This window comes from Anarhichas minor, unplaced genomic scaffold, assembly GCF_050575085.1.
Source record: "Anarhichas minor isolate MPS153535 unplaced genomic scaffold, ASM5057508v1 ptg000031l, whole genome shotgun sequence".
Taxonomy (NCBI): Eukaryota; Metazoa; Chordata; class Actinopteri; order Perciformes; family Anarhichadidae; genus Anarhichas; species Anarhichas minor.
Genome location: NW_027466477.1, coordinates 3,352,921 through 3,371,636, shown reverse-complemented (window position 1 = coordinate 3,371,636; position 18,716 = coordinate 3,352,921). Strand labels below are relative to the sequence as shown.

Sequence of the window (18,716 nt, the reverse complement as noted above, 5' to 3'; positions counted from 1 at the left end):
CACTCTTCTATTTTTTTTTACTCCAGCTGGATAAATAAAGTTAATCTTTAACATCATGTTTGTGTGACATCATGACGAAGGTTTAATGTTTTTGCTACATTTAAACATTTTGATTGTGTTTTTATAGTTGTTTTTATAGTTGTAATGTTTCAGAGAAAAATTAAACCGACTCATCGAAGACCTAAAAATCTTTACTGACATTGAGACAAACCAAGTGAAGTCAAAGCTTCATGTGTTAAACTTGCATTCTCTCTAGTGTCCACCAGGGGGCGACTCCTCTGGTTGTATAGAAGTCTATGAGAAAATGACTCTACTTCTCTCTTGATTTATTACCTCAGTAAACATTGTAAACATGAGTTTATGGTCTCAATCTCTAGTTTCAAGTCTTCTTCAATACAGCATGATGTTCATTTAGTACATTATGGTCCATTTAGAGTCAAACAGACCATAAAGCAGGGGATGCTTTAGGGCGGGGCTACACAGTGATTGACAGGTCTCATATGATGAAACATGTGTGTGTGTGTGTGGACAGACTGACAGGTTAGTGTTGATTGTCTGGAGGCAGTTAACAGTAGTAGAGTAGGAGTGTCTGGGGTTAACGTGTTAAAGTGGGTCTTGACCCCCCCCCCAGCAGGAGGTCTGCTGGGTCCAGGATCCTCTGATCCACCGAGTCTTGATCCTGTTGTTACTTCCTCCAGTAAAGACACACGTTTCTGTCTTTCCTCCGTCTTAGCTGAAGGGTTTGTCTTCATGTTAAATGGAGAGGAACAGTTTCACTTAAAGATGTTTTGTTTATTTTGTGCTTCATGTTGTTCTCTGTATAAAGTTCTGCTCCTCTGGAAACAACACAGTCACGACTAGAAGTAGAGAACTCACAGTTATTATGACAGAAATCATGTCAAAAGAAAAGACACAAGCTGCATTTATTTTACAGAAGATGCAGAAGTTCAGTCAAAGTTTCTGGTTTGTAGTCACATGACTGTTGGTCTCAGATGAATCAATCATGACGTCATAGTTTCACACTTTAATGTTTCTACACAATCTGGTTAAAGTGAACTCTTTATTAGAGGAGACATTTATAATGACAACATGAAGAATAAAATGTTGATGAAATATCACGACGTGAAGCTGAGATTTGGTTTCTTCTGACGTGTTTTTACAGTTTCTGGCTGTGATTTAAAATAGAAAACATGCTTTTAAACAAATGTTCATGTTGTGGATTCAGATCAAAATACAAACAGTAGAAAAGGATTATAATTAAAACTTCACATTTCTTTGACTTTCTTCATGTTTGTTGTTTTAAATCAGCTGTTTCTTCTCAAACTAAATGTTTCTCAGGACATTTAGTTTATTTAAACACAACATATAAATAAATCAGCCTCCATGTTCACTGTTCAAGTATCTTTAATCCAAACTCTTTAGTTCATCACATCACAATGACCTCCACTCAAGGGTCACTTACTACATTTTGTCAACATTGAGTCCTAAACATCTGAACACAAGTGAGAAGATCAACCAGTGATATGAACAGTTTACAACCCAGATCAGCAGCGTCCTTTGCTTCACTTACAGCATTTCTCTTCTGAGCTTTCAACCACATGTCATGGTCTTCTTCAGCGAGTGGAGCTTCACATAATAACCGGTGTTTGTAGAGCAGAAGTCGGTTCTAACTCTTTCAACGTGTCTCTGGTGTCGGATGAGATTCGGTCACATGACACCTTCAACAAGCTCCTTGATCATGATGAAGACCATGAGAAGCGACTGAAAGCTCTGGAGGAAAAGTATGAAGTTGAGATTATATTTAGGTTTAGATGATTTCATCTCGTCTCACTTAATATTATGATTAGATTTAATAATTCAGCCGACGATGTCGAACTAACTTCGTACTTGATTTAATTGTTTTTATTCATTTGTCACTATATTTGCTGCTTTTCTTCGTCTTTTATCAATTAATATGAATCTCTTTTGAGTTTTGTACTTTTGGTCCGACAAACAAAAAAGACGTCATCTTGAACTCTAGGATTTATTAATTCATTTATTTTGATCTATTTATCGAAAAACAATCTGCAGAATTTAGTATCACAATATTTAGTTTATTTAACAAGCGAAACTGCTCTCAGTGGTTCCTGTTGATCATGTTTTTAACTCGTTTATAGCGTGTTAGGGGTATGGAGAGGAACAGTTTCACTTAAAGATGTTTTGTTTATTTTGTGCTTCATGTTGTTCTCTGTATAAAGTTCTGCTCCTCTGGAAACATCTCTTTGTTCTTTTGCTTTGTTTTATTTTTATTCACCGTTCCACTGAAGGAACCTCAGAACTGAACTAAGCTTTTACTGGAGAGACGTCTTCCTCTCTTTCTTTCTTTCTTCCTCTCTTCCTCTTTCTTTCTTTCTCTCTTCCTCTCTTTCTGTCTTGAAGTCTTTCTGTTTGCTGATGAAATCCTCTGTATTTGTAGCTCAGCTGAATCTCTGTTAGGATGTCATGTGTGTGTTCTAAAGATGTAAAATGTAAAAGTAATTCTTTGATATTTAGAGGAAGGTCTGATGTGCAGTAGCCGGTTCTGTCCACCGTGAGGCGCCGTGAGCCTGCAGACTGCAGCTGAACACGACGAGTGAAATATTTAAAGTATTTAAAGTAGAAAGAATATTTAAAAAGCAGATTAATCTGAATTCAGACGTCTCTAATCCGGCTCTGTTGGAGTGTCAAATGTCCTTTAAGGTTCTATGTAGAACCACACAGCGCAGGTTTAAATAACCCTTTTTCAGGCCCTCGGTTAACAGTAACGTTATATTATTATTTACATTTAAATGAATCCTCTTTGTTTAAAACCAACAAGGTTCTTTAAGGTTCCACATGTGGTTCTGTAAAGCCTGGCAGTGGGATGCTCCAGGGGGTTCCAGGGTGGTTTGAAGAGGGTTTAAGGGTTCTCAGGGTTCCTCAGTAGGTTCCAGGAGTGAATCCGTTCCAGGGGTTCCTGGAGGAGGTTCTAGGTGTTTTTTAGCGGGTTTGGAGGAGATTCAGGATGTTTCTAAAGGAGGTTCTGGTCCTTTTCAAGGTATTCCAGAGGATCTAAATGAGGGTCGTAGGACGTTCCAGGAGTTCTGAAGGCCGTTCCTTCAAGTAAAGATTATAATGGTTTTAAGGGGGTCCCAGGTGTTCCAGGGGCCTTAAAGGGATCTAAAAGGAGACTAGAGGGTTCTGAGAGGGTTCCAGGAGGTTCAGGTAGCTCTCTGGGGCTTCTGGGTTCTTGAATGGGTTCCCTGAAGCTTTAAATGACGTTCCAGGAGTTCTTAAAGGATTTCTTGTCGGTCTCGGTGCTCCGCAGAATGTTCAGGTTTTTATCAAACGGAGGTTCTCTTAATTTAAAGGGATCCATGGGGATCCAGGAGCGGCTCATCTCTTGAGTGGGTTCCACAGGCTTTAAGGAACGTCTCCAGAGATCTGGTGGGCGATGGTAAAGGGGGTCCCAGGGTTCCACATGAGGGGCCTTGGGGCCGTTCCAGGTGTTTTTTTAAGGGGTTTCAGGAGCTCTAATACTCGAGAACACGGGTCTTGATCCCGTATTACGGGGTCTTGAGGGGGTTCTTGAATAGATTTGAGGTCTGAAGGGGTTCTAATACTGATGCTGTGACATCATCAGGATCACGTTTTATGTTGATTAATGAAACCCAAAATAACGGAAGAATTAGGATTAAGAAAATAAAATGAACTCAAATGAAAATGATTTTGAGAAATAAATACAAACATCTCATTTAAGTTGTTAGATTTCCCGCCATGTTGTGTGAAAATATGATAATTATTTATGATTCAATTATAATTTAATCTTTTCTTCTGAAACACCAGATTTATTGATTTAATGAAGTGTAAACGTTTTTATTAGAAGTGAATACTTCTAATAATAATAATAATATTCCTAACAATAACATAACGATAATTTATAATGATAATTAATTTGAATAAAGCTCGTTACGAGGTGGACCGATGAGCCTGTTGCCGTCTGGTTTCTAATCCGGACCATCTTCTTCTTCCTCCTCTTCCTCTTCCTCTTCCAGTATGTTTGCGTCTCATTGACTTTTTCTCTCCCCGCGCAGAGATCTTTTTTCCGGGCTTTTCCAGACGTTTCTGCGTCCCTGGAGGAATGCAGCGGGCTAAAGGAGGATAAATATTTAATCAGCGCTGCTCTGGAGTTTTTGCTTAATTAGAGGAATTCTGCTCCTGCCACGAAAATGAACAAAAAAATGACTGTTGGAGATGTCAACCCCCCCAAAAATAATATAAACCCATCAAGAGGCATGATCAGAGACACACACATAATATTATTATTAGTATCATTGTAACAGCTGATCGATGCTGCGAGGCCGATTCTGTTTAATCTAAATTATGCAATTAAAGACATATTTTATAGAAGTGTGAAATAAAACGCTTGCACTGAAACACGTCTTATTAGCGGCTCCCGGTGTGTGTGTGTGTGTGTGTGTGTGTGTGTGTGTGTGTGTGAGAGAGAGAGAGTGAGCGCCATATGTCCGTGCGTTAAAAAAAAGCGCAAATTGGTGCCAAATCTGCGCGCCGCCCGTGTCAGTCATCCTAACGGCGGGATGACAGAGGAGATTATTCCACATGAAACCAGTTAATCCCCCCCACCTCCCCAAAAAAACGAATGTGAAGAAGTCTGTGAGGATGGAGGAAGTGAATACAGATCGGTGTTCCCGGTGAGGTTCAGTATTTCAGTCTCGTCGAGCGGGCCCGAGCAGGGAAACGCACGCGGAAGGTTTGGATATAAAATAATTCACCTTCTGCCTCTGCAGCTCGTTTAATAACAGATTGAGGCACAAAATAAAAACCTGCACATTTATTTAACACGAGTGAGCTCGCGAGGTGTGAAGGAAACCAGAGTCGGTGTTGACGCGTAAAACCGGCCCGACTGAGTCCACGAGGTACAAAACACATGAAGGAGCATGAATGTCACGTGTCAGTGTGTTTAAAAACGTGTGTTTATCTCATCATCTTTAATCTCTCCTTTATCCACTTTTAAAAGTTTCTTTTTTTCTCGAACACGCGGAAACCCTTATTTGGCGTGCGTTTTTTTTTTTTTTTTAAGAACCCATGACGCAACGCGCGCCTCCCGCCCAATGAGACGCCAGAGGTGCGACCGATATGCAAATGCCCATGTCCTTATTTGGTGGTGTCCCCGCCCACTCCCCCGATCCGCTGCCGGTCCCCCGGGAGCATCCAGAGCCTCGGACCCCGGGAGAAGGAGCTCTCCGCCGGGACAGAGGAGCCATAAAGAGCCGGTGGAGGGAGGGAGGAGGGAGGAGGGGGGGTGAGGTTTTCTCGCCGCCCAATCCCTCTGTTCCCCCGGGAGCTGCTGCAGCCTTCCACGGTCCGTCCCTCCCTCTTGTTTGCTAATCATTTCATTTTACTCCTTTTTGAAGCGGTGGGTTTGTTTTTTATCCCACTTTTCATTTCTCCACAATCCGCGCGCTGCTCGCCTCCCTCTGATCTGATCCCGGCTCTCCACGCTCCGTTCTCCCGGCGTCAGGCTCTCCGGATCCCGGCTGATTCTCGCCTCTCTCTCTCTCTCTCTCTCTCTCTCTCTCCCTCTCTCTCTCCTCTGAGATGCTCTCCCCGCTCTCCGCTCCTCTCTCCGCCCTCTTTTAACTTCACAGAGCCGCCGGTTTTTTAAAAGCGAGGACTGCTGCGGAGCGCCGCGGCTGGGATCTAAAACAACCCCCGGAGAAACCCAGAGGGATCCCGGGCTCTTCTTTGGATCAGGACCCGGTACTTTTGGGAGAAGCTCGTTCGTGTGTCCTCCACCCCTCCTCCTCCTTCTTCTCCTCCTCCTTCCGCATCGCTCTTTTTCTCCACCTTAATCCAGGTGGTCCTTTTGGCTTTTTTGAGTGTCGGGTACAAGGAGGATTATTCTTCTTCTTTCTTGTTTCTGGTGAAGACAAAGCTCCCAGAAGGACACTTTGATGTTCTCCATCCAGGACAGCCTCCCCAGGGGGGCTCTGACCATGAAGGAGGAGCCGCTCCCCACCGGCATGACCCCGGTCCGCTCCTGGATGCAGGGCGCAGGGATTTTGGACGCCAACACAGCTGCCCAGAGGTAAAAAAAAAAATCAATATCCCCAAAAAACCAAGCAACTTGTCGCCTCTCTCTGCGCCGCGGTGCCAATCGGTTTGATCAATGCCACAGTTGTAGAAAACTCCAGCGTGAAGGTGAAAGGCACGCTGTGAGAGAAGTGGTGTCAGTCTGCAGGCAGAGACAGAAAAAGTTAAAATACGACCACATGGCTGCTGCTTCTTCTTCTGCAGGAAGAGTCAAAGCTTCACTCTCGGTTTGCAAAAACAACAGAGCACGCGCTACTCTGGAGAAAGGATGAAATAACTGAGTGCAGAGTTTTAGTGTGAAGTGCAGAGGAGCATCAGCTGGACATGTTGGGGTAAAGCTTCACGCGCCTCGTTTCTTCTTAAAATACGTAAAAGTGATTCTGGTGATAATTCAGAAAATAAGTAAAAATGTGTTTGGACAACAAACTAAATCACAACATGAAATCTCGTCCGTCCTCCGTTTCCTCCGTGATTCCAAGCAGCAGGGTTAGCGGTTCACTGCGCGGGGCGGTCGGACCCATCACGCCGTCTCCCTCCTCCTCTCGGGCGGACTCAGGGTTCACCATCTACCCGGCGCGAGCGGAGACAAGAGCCGAGTCCCTCTTTCCCGCCTCCGCGTGCCTTTAATAAACAAAAACTCGAGTTGAAATAATGTTTTCATCTTCCCGCACCGCCGTTTGTTCATTTAACCAAATCGTTGCGGAAATACATGCGGTTTTGGTGCTGCACGAGAAACACGCCACGCGCAAAAGAGCGCAGAGACGCGGTACGAGCCTGTTCTCCGGGATTCTTTCAGAACATTTAAAGGTTATTTAGCACATAATTATAAGAAGTAAGACTTTATTATTTCATGACATCTCTGCGGGGGTTTCTCTCTTTCCCACACATACAAACCCTCGTCTATAAATCTGTAATTAGGCGGTTGGTCAAATAGAAAAAAACATATTTTATTTATGAACCGAGTTGAGGAGGAAATAAATCTCTATTTGAGTGGTTCACAGGTTAAATTACAGGGTTCTCAAAACGCAGGGTAAAATATTGTAACGTGTTTGACCTCCGCGAGACAAACACGCGCACATCTGACGCTTAGTTTCACTTTGACATCAATCGATTTAAAGCTTTTTATTTCATTTCAAAGTTCTTAAATATTCCTTAAAATTAAGGGAATAATTTCAAAGCGGAAATCTGAATTACTTTTATTCAACATCACAATATATGTTCATTTAAAAAAATACAATTGTGTCTTTTAGAGGTTTTAGAAGTGACATAATTCGGTTATTTCCGGTGGAATGTGACGTGAATAACGAGACCTGTGAGCTGTAAATCTCAGGTGAGCTGAGGTGAAATCTGAGCCTCACGGAAATAAATCAATGCTGCTCGAGTTTAAATCAACTGAACACGAGGAGCAGCTTCTCTGAGTCCGAGGAACCAGAACCACATCCATCACATCCGACACGCGCACCTCAAACTTTAACTCTGACCCTCGCGATGTGTCCGCGTGCCTTTTTAAAATGTGTTCACGATTGTTTTCATGCAGGAAACAGTTTAATTTGCAGAGTTTTTTTATTTTGAGTCTTGTTGCAGTTTGATGCACAAAAGTTTCAGATTAAAAACACATTTTAAAAACATCAGAATCCATCAAATCAAACACAACAGAATCAGAAGCAACTTTATGGATCAAATGTGTTCACAGAAAACAGAAGATTCAAACAGAAATACAGCGAACAAGTTGAGCAACATATATGTGAACACATTTATATGCACAGCTTAACACCTGCAGACACAAATTCATTGATTTAATTGATTATTTATTTATTCCACAGAAAGTCATTAAAAAGTAAAACATGTTGATATTCAAATGTTTTGTTTTGTCCAAACTGCAAATATTTATATTTATATTTTAGAAGCTTTAGAAGAGAATTTGTGCCTTTAAAAAAAAAAAGACTTTAAACAATGACTCAGTTATTAAAGAGCTGATTCTGTCAGTGAACTCATGTGTTGATGAGCAGCATTAATAGTTCACTAAAGAACAGCTGAACTAACACAGCTCGAGGTGCGTTACATGTCTGTTAACGAGTATATTTATATGTACAGTATATTTAATGTTTCATGTGTGAGACATGAACGTCAAACAGAAGTTTATTACTGAACAAACACCAAGCTTTCCAGATGTTAGAAGCTTCATGAAGCTGATGAAAGTGTAATATTTTAGAGTGAAGGTTTAACAACAAGAACAAAATACAAGAAAGAAGTCATGCATGTAAGTTATTAATGCAGAAGAGACTCTGCTCATGTGTTTGAGTGTTTCTCTGCGTCTCTTGTGTGAACACAGAAATGTTTAAAGATTAATCTGAGACTCGAACACATGAAACTCACGTTAATGTTTTTAAAATAAGAAGATGAAATAGATTATAAAGCTTTATAGAAGCTGAAGCGAGGATTCCAGATGGTTTTGTCGGCTGCTGTTGTCTTGTTTTCTTAAAGCTGCACATTTAGTTTTGTTCTTTTTAAAAGATAAATAATGAAAGTTATAGATGAGTGTGTGTGTGTGTGTGTGTGCGTGTGTGTGTGCGTGTGTGTGTGTGTGTTTCCTGCTGAGAGTTAAAGGAAGACGTCCGTCTGTCAAAACCACAAAATCAAACACAACAAATGTGACTTAGAGGAAGACAAACAAGCTTTTAAAGGAGTGAAGAAAGTGTGACGTTATGTATAAAGTACAGGAATATATATTCATATATATATATATATATATATATATATATATATATATATATATATATATATAATATATGGGTTGTCTCTTTCCTCTGACAGTCCTGATGAGCGTGGTGTCTTTAGCTGCTGGTTCATCTCACTGATGATTATTAAATGATCAGACTCAGAGCGTTAAACAGCAGCAGAGACTCTTCTCTTAAATCATCTCTTCTGCTTTTGAAGCTTTTAGATTTCAAAAGAAAATCTTTGAGAGTTTTTGAAGAGATAATAAAAACATAATAAATAGAATTAAAGGTGTGAACTGAAATGTGTGAGACAGGAGGAACACATCTCTGCGTTTATCTTTAACATGTGGAGCTGGAGCTGTTTGCTAACGTCTGATCATAACTAGAATAATAATTAGTGGAAATCCTCCAGAATCTGATCTCTAACAAACATTAAACCCAGAGTTCCCAGTTTGATTCAGCTTCTTCATTTATACGATAACCTTTATGTATTATTTAGTAAAAAGCCACAACAAGCAGTTTGAAACCGTGCGTCTGGTTCTTTAATCGGTTCTTAATTCTCTTTAACAATCTGACAAGAACGTCATCTTTAACTGTAACATCTCGTCATCAATAATCATGAAAACACGAAGAAACAAATAATCCAAACTGATGTGCAGTAACGATAGAGTTACAAACTTTAATGTTAATGTTCCGAAATGTGTGTAAATATCAAACCAAACCTGACGTTTTAGAGGAACTTGTCTGTTTCTTTACATTTATTTACAAGTTAGAACAAAGTGTGATTCATGAAGTCTGATGGTCTGATATCTCTTTATTGAAAGGATTCAGCTCCAACATGTTTTATTTAATGGAAGAAGAGGCTTTAAGAGAGCAGAGATAGAGAGAGATTATCAATCCGTAGACATGAAGTATGAAACTCAATGTTTGTGTTGTTCTCGGTGCTGAGAGTTGCCGTTTCGAATCCCTCGTGAGGTGAAATCGGCGTAGAATCGATGTCGCTGATTTACTGTCGTCGTACATTTAGTGTTTCCGTGCCGTCGTTTATTTCTGCTCTAATATTCAAGACGTTTGTAGAATCCAGTTTGTTTTTTAGCTAAAATCTCTGACGGTGTCGCAGAGAACAAAGTGTTTGAGACGGAGATCACATCAACTCGTTGTGCAGCTGCAGGAACAGAAAGAGTGCAAATAAAACTAAATATGAACTATTAACCTTCTCTCATAACGGGCACAGTGAAAGGACGTAAACGGGTTCAAAGGTTCAAGATAATTCACAAACTCGCCGGTGATTTTCTATTAAACAATGTCTTCAACTAAAGGAAATTATTAATATTCCCACATTTTGTGTCAGTTTCTTTGTTTTTATTAGTGAAGACGTCACAGCAGCACTATCACCCTTTAAACAAAGTAAACCTTCACTACAATACGTCTGCGCTGCTCGACCTCCCGCCACAGTCACATGATCACCGCTCGGCCACCCGGACGCCTGAAAGAGATTTTATCTCCACGAGAACACGTTTCTCTCTCAGCTCGATCTCACCGGCAGCTCGTCCACGACTTCCCTTCACCTCTCTGAGACGAGTCCAGAAAAAAGCAGAAAAAGCAGAAAAAGCACCTGAGACTTCTAGACTCGATGCTCTTGTAAAAGGTGTGAGAGGTCAGAGGTCACGGTGCACGCAGGCTGCTGCTGTTGTGTGTGTGTTTCACAGGTTATATGTGTGTGTGTGTGTGTGTGCGTGTGTGTGTGTGTAAGTTTGTGCAGGCAGCGGGTGGAGGTTGGAGTTGGTTTCCGTGCAGAAACTTGCAAACTTTTATTTTGAAATGCTGCATGCTTTTATTCTTTGACTAGAAAGAGGACAGCAGAGAGAGAGAGGCTTTAAGTGTCTGGAGGAAATCCTGGTGAACGAATGCGCTCGTGAAAAAGGAAACAGACTCCTCGTCCTCGTTGGTTCCTGAACTCTCGTCTCAGGTCGCTCGTCTTCGTATGAAGCGGTTCAGAGATTCTTCAGGTTCGACCGCTCCGCGTTTCACACGAAGCAAAAGCAAAACTCTGCTGTTTGAGTTTCTCTCAAGTGTTTTTAACTCTGCTTTGTTGTCTTAAGATCATATCACAGATTATGGTCTGCTGAGGTTAAATCATAACTGTCTTCATATCGTCTTGAAGCTGAACTTGTTGAGCAGCTGTCGGCGTCATCGAGCAGTGAAAGCTCGTAAAAATTAGCCTTTTTTGTTTTGTTGTGTTCGCTGCATTAAAACTTAACGAATGTTGGAACTTTAATATTCTTAATATCTGTTAGATAATTAGCCTTTTCTCTCCACAACGTGCATCAACAACGCCTTATAACCATTGAAATATAAAACGCATATCGATAGTTTGTTCTAATGATTCAATTCTTTAAATTATAGTTTCTAATTTTTGGTGTCACATCTGTATAAAAGTTGGACTAAACGTCATCGCTCCGTCGATGTTTTATGTTTTAATAAATATTTAGTGAATAAACCCAAAAAGTTTATTTTGCGACTTGTTTAAAGTATTGAGGATGAAGCTTTAACGCTCGTGTGTTGATCTTAAATCTTTATTATATCTTTTTTAATGACACTAAAGCTCCTTTCTGGAAATAATAAAATCCCTAAAAACAAGTTGATCTTTGGGGAAAACCCGTCGGCTGCAGATTCTTACACTTTGTTTTCAGGAAAAATATACTTTCAGGACTCAACAACAGAAATGATGTGTGAAGATGGAGGTTTTGCGTGTGAGTGTGTGTGTGTGTGTGATGAAGCTTCAGGTGAACAGATTTCCCTCGACCCTCCCTGACACCGCTGTAGAAAGAAGAAGAAGAATAAAAAGTGTTGAAGAAAGATGGAGCAGAGTGAGTGATCCTGCCCTCCACGCCCTATCTGTGTCCTCTGGGGTTAAGGGGGGGGGGGGGGGGGGGGGTCAGGTAGTGTTGAGAGGTGAATAATCGTCGGCGGGGGGATTTCCCACTTTGCCGCCATTCGTCATCTGCTCGATCATCGGGGGGCGTTTGGCGTTCCACTCGGGGCTCCCGGCGATCGGGGGTTCGTACTCGGGTCTGGAGCGTTCGTCAGTGATGATCTGAGCGCTGAGAGACTTCTGTTCAGAGAGCCGTTACTCATGGCGATGGAGGAGGTCAGCCGAGGCCTCGGCCGCTCGCTACCTGTTTGATTTATTTGTCCTCCTTTTAGACGTCTTTATTCTCCCGATAACAAGAACAAATGCACTTCCTGCTGCATCTGCATTTGTCAACACCCTCCTCCTCTTCCTCCTCCTCCTCTTCTTCACGTACACACAATTAAACTCTCCTGAACGCCGCCTTAAGAACGTGTTGGATAATTAAACAGCCGGCAGATGCGGCGTCGTCCTCGTTACTGTAAATCCTCAGCGACACGTCGTCGTCGTCGTGGAAGTGAAGTTGACTCGTGTAAATAAACCGTCGACACTCGAGCGACACTCTTCTTCTGTCTCCTCGCGGCCTCTGAAGAGTGTCGGCCGCCGCTCGGCTAATCACAAGCAGCTACGCTAAACACACACAAAAAAGAGAAGAAGAAAAAGCTGCAAACAATTAACCCCGAGCTTTCGTCTGAGAGGAGCAGGTGACCAGGCTAATGGGCTCGGCCAGCGTGTGTGTGTGTGCGTGTGTGTGCGTGTGCGTGCGCGTGTGTGTGGTCTGTTTTGGAGGAAACAGCTGAGTAGAGAGAACATGCCGCTGCATTAGCTCTGCTCTCCATCCTGAGAGCTAAAACACAAACAAGTAAAAGATGTAAAAATTCTTCTTCACATCCAAATAAATGTGACGAGAGTTTGGCGCCAAAAAGCGTGCAACGTAATTTCCCGCCAAAAACAACAACAAACATCTCCTTGAACAGGAACACTCAGATTTACTGAACACTGAATGCACCACAGTGACCATAGTTTTATGAATAAATTAAAATATGAAAACTCTCAAATGAGTCTGATTAAAAACATGAATTAAAAACTATTAGTTTGACTTGTTGAAGCGGTTTTATCCACCAGATTAAATCTGCTATTTTACATCTCTCTTAATACATTTTGGGTTTACACCTACAAAGGAATTTCCTGTTCTTATTTCTTCTTTAATAAATTGTCCTAATATGTCAAACATACCGAAAACAATCAGATTACAATACTTGACAATACTAAAACCCTGAGATTCACTGACCCCTGAACGCACCACGCGGTGCAGAGTTTGATGTTTCAGTTCGACTCTTCAGACGACTCGCTGTGAGTTTAACGTTACGACGTTTCTACTGGAGCATAGACGTTAATGATTCGGTTGTTCGACGGAGCAGCTTTGAGGTTTATGAGCGTTAACGTGTAATTGTATTATTGTTCACGTTGAAGGTGAAGCTGCAGAACAAACAGCTGCAGGTCGGAGTTTTGACGGCTGTGAAACCTGCGTTTACAACGAATTCTCACACATTGAACACCTCACAGAACGCACTAATTAGCACACACACACACACACACTCGACCAGGAGTGTGTGTGTGTGCAGAAGCCCCTCAGTCTAAAGACTAATTTGTTGGTAATTGCAGCATGACAGGAGCAGCCATCTCAGCATCGAGCCACCGTCTCCCCGAGCCAGTCGCCCTAATTAGGAATGACACACGCTATTAAGGTGCACAAATGGAAATCAGTCAGCGGGCGTTTCCTCCGCCGACGCCATCGAACCCACAGCGGGCCGCCGTCACGCCAAAAATACCTCCCACAATGCACTTGTGAAAGAGTCAACAGTAGAAACAAGTGTCAGAATAAGTAGATCAATAAATGAATACATAAATCAGATTTAGTCATGTGATTACTCTCTGATGCCTTTTACTCTATTTGATGAAAGTCAAATTATTATTATTATACATATTGTATTCACAAAGAACACGCTAAATGTTAAATTTGTTTTATTTGTCAATGGAGTTTGTGGTTCTAACCAGTTTCATTGAGTTAAACCTAGAAAAGAAAACAAGAATAATATATACAATGAATATTCACGAAGAACACAAAGTGTTAGATTGGCGATTTTCCGATATAATCTGTTGGTTCTAACTAGTTTAATTAATTCCATGCAGAATGTTCAGATCATTTGTTCATTGTTAACTGATCACACTGAGACTGCTATTGATCAGCTAAGTTGTGTATCATCCGATATTTACAAATCAAGTTATTGATTCGTGAGTTTCCTGTTGTTTGAACATTTGAACATTTTGGAGAAAAGTTGATTCATTCTATTGATGAAGTCGATCAATGTTTTGATTTATCAATGAAACCAGGGAACAGACAGACGGAGAGGATGCTGGACACACACACACACACACGCACACACACACGCACACACACACGCGCACACACACACACACGGCCTGCTGTCCTCCCACCCTGCTTCAGCCTCAACTCATTAGTTCATATTACACGGCTAATGAGAGCTAACCAAACAGGTGTGTGTGTGTGTGTGTGTGTGAGAACACACAGGCCTGATTGAGTAAATGTATTCGTGGGTAATTGTGCAGCCCCGCATAAATCAACACACACACACTGTACATGAACAATATGTGCATATTTTAACCGTCCAAACTCCACTTCCATAGCAATTAGAGAGGCGTGTGTGTGTGTGTGTGTGTGTGTGTTCGGCACTAATTACATTCAGACTGGACGTTTGGTGGGAAACATTAACATCCAACGCTAACACTCAGAGCTAGAAAACAAAAAGTCCCGTGACGTCACAGAGTCAGAAGTGGGTCATGTGTCGGTTCAGAAGCCATGATTTGATTGTTAAAGTTGAACATAAGTCATCATATGTTCACTTAATATTTAATTGTGTCTTTACTGTAGTTTTATTCTGAAAAAGGAGTTTTTTCTTCTTCTGAATTGATGCTGAGTCATTACTTTGGGCTTTACAACAGAGAAAACTTTATCGACACATTGACTGTTTACGGTGGAGCTTTCAATAAGGGAGTTTCAGTTAGCATCTGTTAGCATCTGTTAGCATCCAGTCAGTGTGTCAGTTCTGGTTTGAAATCTGCTCTGATTAACTTTCAGATTAAAATAGACTCAGACTACAACCTGGAGTGTGTGTGTGTGTGTGTGTGTAAACAGTGTGTGTGTGTGTGTGTGAGTGTGTGTGTGATTATAGAGTGTGTATGTGTGTGTGTTGTCCCGTCAGGGTGTGTTTGCTCTGAGTTGGTTTCCCACTGAATCTGATTTAAACATCCACCGTTTATTTGATTAACATCCTGGCAGCCAGCCAGACAGTGAGTGTGTGTGTGTGTGTGCATGAGTGTGTGTGTGTGTGCTGTATGGCTCATTAGGCTGGTGTATGTATTCATGTGTGTGTGTGAGACGACAGGCCACGCTGGTTAAAGACTGAAACAGCGGTCACACTCCATCTCCTGTTTGATTGTCATGGTGTGTGTGTGTGTGTGTGTGTGTGTGCGCATTGATATGTGTGCATGTGCGTGTGTGTGTGTGAATATGAGGCATGTACGTCAGTCTAAGTATCCAGATGATTTTCAATGTTTTTTAAGGTTAAACTTCAGATTGTTGTCTTTAATTCTAGAGTTTACGTTCACGTTGGATATTCACAGACTTGTGTCATTTATTCGTCTTTAATTTATTTTAGTGAGTCTTTTAGCTTTCTGACCATTAAAACGTCTCACTCAGTCTGTGCGGTGTTTGAAAGACGTCGCTGTCCACCGGGAAGGGAGGCTCTAATGAAAGACACTATCCAGGTGCATGATGGGAAATGTAGGCTCCAGTGTTTTGGGACTGAAAGTCCAGACATCTCCTCCTCTGCTGCTCACATTCAGACCGCTCTGTCTGTTGCTTTATTTTTGAGAGTCCTCATCTCCAGTAGGAACTGAAGTCACCGCTTCTTGTTGCAGGTGGGCTCGGTTAGGAGGGAGCACACATTGTTAGGTTGTGGGGTTACACGTGTTCTGCTGTGTGTTTCAGAGCCTGTTGATGTTTGTTGTTTCACCTCCAGTCTGCTGATTCTTAAACTCACAGACAAACTAAAGAAAACCTCGACCACTAAACATACAACACGTGTGTGGCTGCAGCCGTCAGACAGGTGGAAATAACCTGCATGCATTTAACACACAGTTGTATCTGCTATCTCTGTGAGATCTCCAATGGAGTTTCAAATTAAAGCTCTGTTTGGTTTGGAAGCAGTCATCACGCTGGATCACTGGCTGATCTCCCTTTTAATCTGAGACAAGAGAAGATCAACCTCGCAGGTTTTATTGCAATATTCAGGCTGTGGATTTATTCAGCCTGTGTCTGTGTGTGTGTGGATATGAACTGACTGCACAGGACCGGCTGTCTTGCTCAGTAATTGTTTGCAGAGTGCTCGACACGACTCCCGCTGACCTTTAATTTCAGGCTTTGTGGTGGAAACGTGCAGATCGCCGGCCGCGGCCCTGTGTTTGTTCTGTGTGTGTGTGTGTGTGTGTGTGTGTGTGTGTTTTATCCTTTTTTCCTCTCCGGCTGCTGGCGTGTGATTTACACTCCGGGCATGTTGGAGCGAGCCGTGTGCCATCGATACTGTTTTTATTACACCTTGTGCCAAGTGCTAACAGCCGGATACGAGGCGCCGCGACGAGTGGATGCCGCCGCAATTAGCATAATTGAAATAATAATAATGCTAACGAGCTTTCTGAGTGGAGGTAGAGCGGAGCGGAGAGGAGGACGAGGGCGATCGCTGCAAAGCATTGTGTGTAATTGGGATAATGGGGCCGGTTTAGTCGATGAAACAGGTGCCAAAGTCGGTTCGTTTTAGAGTTAAAAACCTACGTTGGTGTCGCGTCTTTGTCTTCGTTTTCATACAAACAAATATTAAAATAAATCTGAATCAAAGCTGCTTTTGTCCTGAAGCTGAGGCTTTGGGATGCAGTGCGATAAAACAACTGCACTAAACAAATATTTATTTCTGTATATTTGAGTCCTGAAGACATGAAAATATCTGCTCAATGAGAATATTTATGAAATGATCAGCTTTTTCAAGATTTTTGTTTGATAGGAAAAAATGAAACATGGAAAAGCAAAAAAATTAAAGATACTAAATAATGCACGCTCCAATCGTACAGTAAATAGTACCAATGAAGTGTAATTAGATGCAAATACTCCTAAATAAGTGAGGAGTCCTCACCCACATGTGTGGTGTTCACAGAGCTTCTTACAAGCAGCATTCAGTGTGAGATCATGTTCCGACTTTGAGTTACATGAAGAACAAGAATAGAAGATTAGAACATCAGAATGACTGAAGTGTGGATGAGGTCGTTATTTATCGATCAATCAACTTATTTATGTGATCGAGTCTTTGAGCAGGTAGTGTACGGAGTAATCATTTGAGCTCCATAATAAATATATATATATATATATATACATATATATATATATATACATAGTTACTATTGGCTCCACCTCGACAATAATCCGGTTATATAATATATCATATACCACTCACACGGGACATATTACTGCGTAGTGAGTACTTTTGCTTTTGATACTTAAAGTACATTTTACAGACAATGTTCTGTTTAACTCAAGTAACATTTTCAGTACAGGACTCGTACTATTTATACTGTATTCTTCAGTACAGGACTCGTACTATTTATACTGTATTCTACAGTACAGGACTCGTACTATTTATACTGTATTCTACAGTACAGGACTCGTACTATTTATACTGTATTCTACAGTACAGGACTCGTACTATTTATACTGTATTCTTCAGTACAGCACTCGTACTATTTATACTGTATTCTACAGTACAGGACTCATACTATTTATACTGTATTCTTCAGTACAGCACTCGTACTATTTACACTGTATTCTACAGTACAGCACTCGTACTATTTATACTGTATTCTTCAGTACAGGACTCGTACTATTTATACTGTATTCTTCAGTACAGCACTCGTACTATTTACACTGTATTCTACAGTACAGGACTCGTACTATTTATACTGTATTCTACAGTACAGGACTCGTACTATTTATACTGTATTCTTCAGTACAGGACTCGTACTATTTATACTGTATTCTTCAGTACAGCACTCGTACTATTTATACTGTATTCTTCAGTACAGCACTCGTACTATTTATACTGTATTCTTCAGTACAGGACTCGTACTATTTATACTGTATTCTTCAGTACAGCACTCATACTATTTATACTGTATTCTACAGTACAGGACTCGTACTATTTATACTGTATTCTTCAGTACAGCACTCGTACTATTTATACTGTATTCTACAGTACAGGACTCGTACTATTTATACTGTATTCTTCAGTACAGCACTCGTACTATTTATACTGTATTCTACAGTACAGGACTCGTACTATTTATACTGTATTCTTCAGTACAGGACTCATACTATTTATACTGTAACTGTGAACCTGCATGAGGACAGATGCTTGTGGATCTTGTTACTTTCTTTCTTCTCACAGGACGTGATTGAACATACCTGGTAGTGAAAGTGTTGACGTCTCTCGCTGTTACTTCTTCCTTTAACACCGCCGTGTTACTGTTATTCCCTCCGAGCCTCCTTCTTTTAAAACAAACTCTAGCCTGAGCGACACACACCTGAGCTTCCTCTTCCTCCTCCTCTTCCTCAGAGTTTCTCCGCAGACTCTCGACGCTCCTCGGCCGAGTCGAAAAGAATTCCGCTTCCACCAAACCGGCCTACAAATGAGGCATTAAGCATCGGTAATGGAGGTGCAGAAAGGTCACGGCTGTATTAATCTGCCGTCTGGGGAATACACCCCCGAGCCGAGGAGAGCGAGAGAGAGAGAGCTCCCAAAAACAAACCCAGAGCATGAATAAATATTTATCCACGCCCGGGCGATCAT

The 18,716-nt window shown here is 41.4% G+C and overlaps 1 protein-coding gene across 9 annotated transcripts in view; it reads left to right on the top strand.

The window, feature by feature from the left end:
* The first annotated feature begins 5,916 nt into the window (after positions 1-5,916).
* Positions 5,917-18,716, top strand: part of LOC142964722 (transcription factor COE3) — a 126,753-nt gene continuing 113,953 nt past the window's right edge. For all 9 annotated transcript variants that reach the window (XM_076105216.1, XM_076105220.1, XM_076105214.1 and 6 more), the window contains exon 1: positions 5,917-6,106. In XM_076105216.1, the coding sequence (XP_075961331.1) occupies positions 5,973-6,106 (134 nt within the window). In that variant the 5' untranslated portion in view covers positions 5,917-5,972. The remainder of the gene's footprint in view (positions 6,107-18,716) is intronic.